The 10,000-nt window shown below is 41.5% G+C and overlaps 2 protein-coding genes across 2 annotated transcripts in view; one reads left to right on the plus strand and one right to left on the minus strand.

Moving 5' to 3' along the window:
- The window catches only part of LOC134457907 (complement C3-like), a 32,437-nt gene extending 32,144 nt beyond the window's left edge, over positions 1 to 293 (plus strand). Inside the window, exon 37 of the mRNA XM_063209924.1 lies at positions 288 to 293. Coding sequence (XP_063065994.1) covers positions 288 to 293 — 6 coding nt within the window. The remainder of the gene's footprint in view (positions 1 to 287) is intronic.
- A 3,691-nt stretch (positions 294 to 3,984) lies between these two features.
- LOC134457913 (complement C3-like) overlaps positions 3,985 to 10,000 on the minus strand; it is a 72,497-nt gene continuing 66,481 nt past the window's right edge. The window contains exons 35-41 of the mRNA XM_063209936.1: positions 9,788 to 9,877; positions 9,237 to 9,342; positions 8,820 to 8,915; positions 8,421 to 8,501; positions 7,334 to 7,417; positions 4,685 to 4,823; positions 3,985 to 4,220 (exon numbers count right to left, since the gene is read on the minus strand). Of these exons, the coding sequence (XP_063066006.1) occupies positions 4,073 to 4,220; positions 4,685 to 4,823; positions 7,334 to 7,417; positions 8,421 to 8,501; positions 8,820 to 8,915; positions 9,237 to 9,342; positions 9,788 to 9,877 (744 nt within the window). The 3' untranslated portion in view covers positions 3,985 to 4,072. The remainder of the gene's footprint in view (positions 4,221 to 4,684; positions 4,824 to 7,333; positions 7,418 to 8,420; positions 8,502 to 8,819; positions 8,916 to 9,236; positions 9,343 to 9,787; positions 9,878 to 10,000) is intronic.

Raw genomic sequence — 10,000 nt, forward strand, 5'->3', positions numbered from 1 at the left:
GTTCCAGGTGTAGGCCTTTTAAACCTGCAGATTTCCATCCTAATCAGCCCGATTGGGCAGGAAAACACCCACTCCGGCAACACCTGGTCCAGTGTGTGTTAGTGGGACTTTATTTTTTAAATGTTCCTTATCAGGAAGTTTTGTGGGGAAAGGAATCAATGCAATTACATATGGGACTGTGTTGGTGAATGCCCCGTTTCATATTCTAAAAAATACAATTAAATGAATAAAATGGCAATGCTAATTCTTGTGTCTTTGCATCTTTTTTTCTGTGTTTGGTATCTAAGTGCTGATGTGTGTTTGTGTGTAGCTGTGTGTGTGCATGGACAGCACTAAGCATAGGCAGAGAAAGCATTCTAGGGCACCAAATGTCTTCGAGGTTGCCTGGTTAACACCAGACCTAATCACAAGTGAGTGTCTTTCAGATCGAAACGATTGTGTAGAACCATTGACAGTAAATAGAATGGACGCCAAATCAACGCTTTTTGCCATTCAACGCTTTGAAGCCAGATTTGGGAACATTCCAACTTACATTCCACCTTAGCAACGCCAAACGCAGGTGCTGATTGGACAACAACAAGACTTCTAACGGTCAATCAAACCATGTTCTGATGCTCATTGGTCAATTTAACTTTTAATATCTCTCTAAAATAAAACATCACCACAAAAAATCACCACCCTGGTAAGTTGGAGAGCAAGGGGACCTACTAGTTGAGCGAAAAATGATCCCCCTGGAGTGGCATTTAAGGGAGATACAGGGTTTTATGTCTCTCATAGGAATGAATGGGATTTGGCCATTTTTTGGTCTTTTTGGGTCCAACCTTGGCTCCAACTTGGCTTCAACAATGAAATAGAATTTTGGCCTCCATTCTATTTACTCTCAATGTGTAGAACTAAAGGCAGTGTGGGAGTTCCCAGGCTATCTTGGAGGCATTATTACCAGAGATTCTTTATATAGAGATATGCCAACATAATAGGTTTCTATGGGCACCTAACGCGATCAGGTTCCGGTCTGCCTAAAGGGCCGTGTCATAATGCTCCTACAATGAATAGAACAGTCCTTAGGTCTGCCTAGGTCTGCCTAAGGGGGCCATAATAGAACCAGGAAACAATGGGCCAATGGAACCTCTCTCTCTCTCTACTCTCTCTGTTATAACGCCCATTCCGCTCTTGTGTGTCTTGCTTTCTCTCTGTGCACATCCACATTTACAGCCGGGTCATGTTTAACTAGCCTGGGCGAATAGCCGACTGTTGACCCCGTCAATCAAAGCCATGAGGAATCAGTCTCCGTGGACGATGGGAGATGGTCTGATCTTACTCTATCATTTAAATCAATTGAACTCAAATTAAAACCCATATTGTGCTTTATTAGCATGCCTGTTACATTATAGCGTCGCAAAAGCATGCAAATAACAAAACGAAAGTGTGAATATAGTTACCTTACCCGCGAGCTCCGTTACTGATTGGTTGAGTTCTACGTCACCACTCTCAACTGTTTGCTGATTGGCGAAACACTGAGAGAACCGAGCTCAAGGCTTTTGCCAGACGATGTGCGGAGCCAAAATCTTTGGGTGGAGTACATGGATGGCGTCGCCAGTCTAGGTAAAGTAATAATAACCGGGAAATTTAATCCCGTCCGAATGCGCCAGTCCGGTAAAGATAGCGGAGTATGTCGGGTAAACTTCCCCGCGAATTTTACCTTCTGTAAAACGGTCCGGGAAGATCACCCTGGGTAATACTAATCCCGTCCGAATGCGACCCTATGTAAAGATGTCTGGTTAAGCGCATGAAACGCACAATATATCCAATCTCTCCAGGCTTGCAAGCATTACTGCCTTGAAGTAAACCGTTTTGTTTTGTTTTAGGGAGTTGTTCCAAGCTGTGTCAAAATGAAAGTCAAAATCAGACAGCATGGGCAAACGCACTCTCCAAATGAATGGACATGCATTTATACGCATTAGAATGGATTTTGAGTAAACCAACAGCCAATTGTTCCACGGGACCAAAAGCCTCTATGTATGCGCAATAATGTGATCAAAAATCAATAGGTGGGATCGACTTGTCGTCAACGCATGCATGCGCATTTAGACAGCAATGCACCCTGGATGAAAATGCTGCATGACGGTTAGATTTCCTGTCAAACTTCGAAATTTCGTCGATGTTGCGTCGACGAGGTGACATGGTGTCAAACTATCGCGGGATGAATGCGACTGTAGTCAGATCTTGCAACCTCTGCAGTTGCTTATCCCCTTCAACGCCCGCCTGCGGACTGCCTCCGAAAAAAAGAAGTGAGTAATCATGTATTGCCTTTTTTATTTAAAAGAATGTTTATTTGACATCATGTATTGCTATCTAACCTTTGAACAATCATCTCTAAATTCAACAGCTGGTCAGCAAGAAACACCTACCAGTCACATGTTCCAATACTTTTGCTCACTAAAAAAAAGATGCAACGTAATACAAATGGCCTAAATCCAAAATTATTCAACATATCCAGCCTATAAACCAGTAAACATAAAACTAAAACATAAACCAAACATAAACCATAAACATAAACCAGTAAATAAAAGGTGATATTCTGAACGTTTTTGTCATGCACATCGTTGCGTCTCAAACCCAATTTGGTTTGCTGTTCTAAAACTGTAGGAGGGGACTGTGTGTTGTAAATTTACAGAGCTAGTATGGCAAGACCTACTGTTTACATGGTATTTCCTACTCATTTACAAACATTTGTACATTTTTGTTGATCATTAGTTCATTAGTCACAAAAAATAACCATTTCATTCTGTATTTATGTAATTGTTTATTTTTTACCATTTCATTGTTTATTCATTTCAACTGTTGGTTACTGTAAAGAGATCTAAATGACAGCATATAAATGTTTACATGTCTACCATCGTACCATACCTAGAATAACATGTTCTTACGTATACTTACATGGTTTTAGGACAGAAGACAAACAGTTGTCATAAACACTATTGCCTACAACCTAAGTCAAGGTCAAGCGTCGTTTGCCACAATCTAAGTGAAGACCACACATTACTGGCTGCAATTTACAGTATATCACGAAAGTGAATACACCCCTCACAGTTTTGCAGATTTTTGAGTATATCTTTTCATAGGAAAGCATTACAGAAATGTCACTTTGACACAATGATTAGTGACCTTTTAGCAACATATTTAACCGCTTAAATTTCTTGTTCACTCAGAAAAAAACTAAATATAGCCATTAATGTTTGAACATATACTCACAAAAGTGAGTACACCCCAGATTAAAATTCGGTAGAGAAGGGGCTATGTTGGCTCGAATCGTCTCGAAATGAAACAAAATGAAAAGGGATGACAAGGGAGGTCATCAGTGTGCGTTTCAACCTTTCTTTGCATTGAACTTTTACATTTTGAGTCTGCATCTGGCTTAAATAGATTGGTGTGAGATTTGAATGCAATCCTATGGAGAATATCATGATCTGCTTCAGTAGTCACAGTGCATGTTGACATGCATGTTTCTTTTAGGTGTATTTCAGATTGCCAATGTTGACAGCATTCATGCATCCCCAAACCATGTCAGTCCCACTACCATGCTTGGCTATTGAGTTTTTGTAAAACTCACTTGTTTACCACCACACATGCTTGACACCATCTAAAGCAAATTTGTTTTTTTACCAGATGCAGACTCAAAATGTAAAAGTTCAATGCAAAGAAATGTTGAAACGCACACTGATGACCTCCCTTGTCATCCCTTTTCATTTCGTTTCATTTCGAGACGATTCGAGCCAACATAGCCCCTTCTCTACTGGATTTTAATCTGGGGTGTACTCACTTTTGTGAGTACATGTTCAAACATTAATGGCTGTATTTTGTTTTTTTCTGAGTGAACAAGAAATTTTAGCGGTTAAATATGTTGTTAAAAGGTCACTAATCATTGTGTCAAAGTGAAATTTCTGTAATGCTTTCCTATGAAAATATATACTCAAAAATCTGCAAAACTGTGAGGGGTGTATTCACTTTCGTGATATACTGTAAGTGAAGGTCAAAAATGATTGGAGGCAACCCAAAGCGGTAAGGTCAAACATTAGTATTGGCATCCGCCGGCAGTTTCAAAGTCAAACACAAGTTCTTGAATTCCCTCAAGCCTGTCGCCGACCTCTTTGGAATCTTGGGCTTCCTGGTCCGTGGGCCAATGCTCTATCCAGGTTTGCTCCCCCAACACAAACTGATAACTATGGAAACAGACACAAACATAGATGCATGTAGCGGTAACACACAGACACAGACAGACACACAAACACACAGACACACACACACACACACACACACACACACACACACACACACACACACTGGCCTTATTTTAGCTGTCACTAGTGGCAAGTCATTTCAAGCCTTTTAATGTTAAAGAAACAAAAAAACGAATTGTAAACGTAACACCAATTGATATTTGCTTGACATGGTGTGGCTAGCTTACGGCCGATGCTAGGTCATTTTAAATAGTTTGATTAACGTTTTATTAAATGGTGAAATCGGTTAACACACACACACACACAGAAATGCACGCACGCACACACACAAATGTACGCGCGCACACACACACTCATACGCACACGCACACGCACACGCACACACACACACACACACACACACACACACACACACACACACACACACACACACACAGAAAACTCACCCGTCCTTGACCTGATGGACATCTTGCTTGGCTCCCATGATCAGGTAGCTCCTCCCCTCCTGCAGATCCATGCTCTCTCTGCAGTTAGCGTGACCGATGAAGACACGTTCTCTCCCCTCCAACATGCCACCATCTGTGCCTGATTTTCAAACAGAGAAATGAACAGACAGGCAAACAGATATAATATAATATAATATAATATAATATAATATAATATAATATAATATAATATAATATAATATAATATAATATAATATAATATAATATAATATAATATAATAGTAGACTAAAAAGACCTTTTAAAGGTAAGATTAGGACCGTACTGAGACCATGTCAATAAAGGTCTCAGTGTGGTTCCCTTCCGAGGGGTCTGGGTACACTTTGGAACATTCACGTCTGTGCAGAAAATGCTGAGGCACAGGTCTGAGTTCACTTAAAAGCCTGAAAAAGACCAGGGGCCTCATTTATAAAACTTTGCGGAAGAAATGCGCCAAAAGATGGCGCACGCACGAAACTCAGGATGTGCGTGCGCAAGAAAATATTCAGATTTATTATAAAGCATAGCGCACGCACGTTCCACGTCGATTTCCCTTTATAAATCCCAACTGACTCTGAAGTTGCGACACCTGTGCGCACCTGTGGACACACCCATAATTATCTATGAATATTCAGTGAAACGCCCAAAATGAATATTTATATCTGTGGACGGCGTGCGGAAAGCAGACGAGATAGCCTATTTACCACATGTGGAGCAAACAGTTTTATTAGATAGGCCTAGAGAACGTTGGGCAAAGTGGAGCGGTTAAGTTTGGGAAATCGTAGCCTACAAAAAGAATCCCTCGAATTGCAGCATGTGGATGGTTGTTCGCAAAAATCACGCTATACCAGAAGTAAAAAATAAATAAAATAAGGATGGCATGGACATGAACCTGCCAAGTCATGGACATGTAGTATTAATTGAGTTGTGAACAAAGGGAAAAATAGCTGCGTCAAGGAAACATCTCACATGGCATGTCCCCATGTGAAATTCACCGGTAGAAAATCTATTCGCTGTCTCATCGCACCTCATATGCACCGGGTTTAAACTTTTTTCAACAATTGCCGTTGGTCACTGCGCGCAGCTGTCTGCTTTCAGTTCAAAGCGACGCTTCAACTGTCGATCGACATATCCACAGACAGCATGACATATGGGCATTTTCTAGTCTGCATTTATTAAATGTGTGTATTATAAATGTGCATTATCAGTGTATAAGGCCAGCTGTCAAATGCACACCTCTGCTTCTTTGATGACAAATAACCGCATGGAAAATAAATGACATGCAACAAGAGAAATGAAGCTGTCCATTAGTATGGCACCTGGCTGTATGCTTGCCTGTAGGCCTATGGCTGAGAAAATCAACCATTACAGATGCACTTGGGACTCGAGCAGATGATTCTGCAACTGGCTTAAATGTTGACGTAATTCCTTGCAGACTCGGAACACTTTATAGCCTAGCCTACCGATACGATTATAGCCTGATATTGGAAAGGTCTGTGGTTATTGTTAATAAAATGTAGGGTATATCCAAATGTAATCTAGGCCTATCCTAAATGTAAAATTTGAAGCTATTGCTTCCTTACAAAACATGCATGTGGCTATGGATAGGCCAGGTAGGCCTGCTTATTATTTTCCACCATTACCAAACAACAAACAACCGCATTCTCGTTGCGGACTTGATTAACTAATGTTAAAGTGGCTATCGTGACACGTGACCTTCGATTTTTTTCTTCAACCAATTTCGGGTCATTCTTCCAGCTACCTCCTGAGGTCGCGCTTTCCGCGTTTGGTCTTTTGTTTAGTGCCTACGCATGGGTCAAACTTTGCGTGGAGCTGCGCATGTTTACCGCCAAGTTCTTTTTCTATAAATACCAAACCTTAATAATAATTGTATTTGTATAGCACTGTGTCATACAAGGCATGTAACTCAAAGTGCTTAACAAATGGGAAAAAAAACATTGTTAGAGATGGATTTAAAAGGAGAGGTATAGAGGAGAGGCAGAAATAGCAGGAAGGCAGAGGAAGAAGAGATAGACAGAGATTGTAGAGTCATAAGGTCAACGTAGGTTAGGACCAGGATTCTTAGATGCGTGAGGTCCATAGTGGCTGGGCCTATCATAAGTCATAGATAGTCACACAGAGATTGGGCGCTCAGGTGCGGCCCCTGGTGGCATCAGGGGTGAGGAAAAACTCCCTTTCGCTTGATTCATAGTTTGTAAGGGGGAAAAAAAAGCTCAGTGAGGTCTGAGAAAAAAAACCCTATAGTCAGGAAGAAACCTCAGGCAGAGACCAACGGCCACCTAGGGGAGCCCCCTGCCAGGGCTGGTTGCGAGTAGTAAGGGCGCTGCGGCAGCTGGGACACTATGACGCCTTGGCAGCTAGGAGTTGGCAAGGATGAAGAGGTGGGTCTTCAGCTGCTTCTTGAAGGAGTCGACGGAGGTGGCTGATCGGATCTCGATGGGGAGGGCGTTCCATCTCTTGGGCGCATAGCAGGCAAACGCGGCGTCACCGATCTTCTTTTGCGGTGAACATGGCGTGCGCAGTCTTTTGTGCGTACGCACCCGTTATAAATAAGGCCCCAGGTGTGAAAACACTCTTACCATATCACCTACCAGATTTGATCATCTTTGCCACTCTGATGATGTACTTGTCTGTGGTGGCTGAATTCTCTGACCTCACGATCGTTCCCTTCATCACTGTTAGAAAACATTCAAGCAAATGAATGAATTGTTGAACAAATTCTTAGTTACACAATTTCACATTGAGTCGTTACAGAGCACGGCTGTACAGCTTATTTTATACAACTGTGCAAACATTTCACAGACCCCTTCATCCAAAATGATGCCCCTGAAATGAAATGAGTTTGACACCCCTGGCTAATAGGATAAAGGGTGCAGTAGTCATTGCGATAAACAAGAGAGGGTACACGCAAGAAAAAGTGATCACAAGATGAAGAAAAGGAAATGAATTACACAGATCATCCAACAAAATGTATACCCACTTTAAATGTATTTAATGTAGATATTTATATCTACACTTTTCATTCATATAAAACAAAATCATGTAATTGTCACAGCGTAAAAGATTTTACAGATATCTTTTCAACGTTTTGTCACCACTAAAGTCAATGCTATGAGACCTGGAATGGACAGTGGTAGTGAATGCACTGGAAAGCACTTATACTCGATTTCAACTGGGTGTGGTGTATCCCTTTAACAGGAATTCAATCTCCACAGCTGATATAAAGTATTATTTGGATTTCCAAATACTAACAATGCGTCTCACATTTTGGACGTGAAGAATAGTTTCAGTCTTCAATGGCCCTAAGGAGTTATACGCAGTTATATGCAAAGGAATGTATCTGTTTGGTTTGGGTCATTTTTGCATATAGAAAGACACAGTAAGCAAGGGATTTAAAAAAGTGTTAAACACATATTTTGAACATAGTCATTCGAATGATCACAATCACGCACACCAAACCACCCACAATCCATGCACGCACGCACAATCACACACACACACACACACACACACACACACACACACACACACACACACACACACACACACACACACACACACACACACACACACACACACACACACACACACACACACACACACACACAGACGCACGCACACACACACACACACACACACACACACACAAAGAACAATGGGCAGATTGGGTGGAGTTACCATAGTCAATATGTGTTTTGCAAGCTGTTTCCCCACGGGTATCTGTGTCGTCAGGAGTCTTTCTCTGCTTGCTACATATTTCTGTGGACAACAAACAACATACAGTATTCAAACATGATTGTTAGTCCCCCCTGGAAAGGGCATGGGGAAACAGAGCTGACTTAATTAAAAGACAGACCAGGGCAGGGATTCTTGGTATTCCAAGTTGGCCTTGAATAAATTTTGTAAAAATCAAAATAATATTCACATGTGTGATGCCATTACTATTTATTCGAATTGTATTTTTGATTTGGTCAGTTGTGACTTTATGCACACAGACAAGTGATTATTTATTATTTTTAATAATATTATTATTATTAATATTATTATTAGTAGTAGTATTATTAGTATTATTGTTACCTTCTGCACACTGACAGATATTATTGCTTGGGTCGCAAAGTCTGGTCAGTTGGCCAGTCACCTTCTCAGGGTGGTAGAACTTTACACAGCGGTTCTCTGCAAAGGCACACGCACACACACACACACACACACACACACACACACACACACACACACACACACACACACACACACACACACACACACACACACACACACACACACACACACACACAACGCACATATGCATTATACGTGTGTGTGTGTGTGTGTGTGTGTGTGTGCGAGCGCGTGTGTCAGTGTATGTGCACATGCGTGTGTGTGTGTGTGTGTGTGTGTGTGTGTGTGTGTGTGTGTGTGTGTGTGTGTGTGTGTGTGTGTGTGTGTGTGTGTGTGTGTGTGTGTGTGTGTGTGTGTGTGTGTGTGTGTGCTACCCACCACTGTTGTAGTACTCATACACAGTAACTGCTGCAGGCTGCAGGAGGCCCACGTCCATGACTCTGTGCACTTTAAAGGCGATCCTGTCTTTCTGGTTGTGTGAAACCTAAACGACATGCATCCAGGAGACAAGAAGCACACACACAAAGAGGGAGTCCTGTCAGTGTTGAGATAAGAGCCCTACACATACATGGGCCCGCAAAACACTTGGCGGATTAAAGTTAACCAAGTTTATACATTCATTTCATTACGATGTGCAGGAATGATGGCAAAAACGTTATGGCACCCATGATGTATTTATTATTATTTATCATTGTTATCACTATTCACATATGCAAGTATGCAAGACATCTGCAGCCCTTTGGTCACTAGACCAAAATAATTGGCCACCCCTGTACTAGAGGATGAGGGGTGTAGGATTCGATATTCAGTTTCGGATTGGTCCGAATCTTAAGCAGTGGATTCAGTATTCAGCAGAACTTAAAAATCAACATTTGGTACATCCGTGGTAAAATGTTATGTAAGTTGATACTTGACTGTGTCTGCTTTACCTTGTTCAGATAGAGTATGAGGGAACCTCGATCAGACAGCTTCTGGTCTTTCTCCAACTTCTGAACAGGGCGGTCCTTGCCCTGTCGTAACTATACAGGAGGAAAAGTGGATTTAGTGTGGTCTGTTTCCACGCCCTAATATCATCCTGTGCCATTTTAAGTACATCTGCGTGAAACGCTCCACATTTAAACCTATTATTCGTCTACACATAG

Source organism: Engraulis encrasicolus, chromosome 1 (genome assembly GCF_034702125.1).
Source record: "Engraulis encrasicolus isolate BLACKSEA-1 chromosome 1, IST_EnEncr_1.0, whole genome shotgun sequence".
Lineage (NCBI taxonomy): Eukaryota > Metazoa > Chordata > Actinopteri > Clupeiformes > Engraulidae > Engraulis > Engraulis encrasicolus.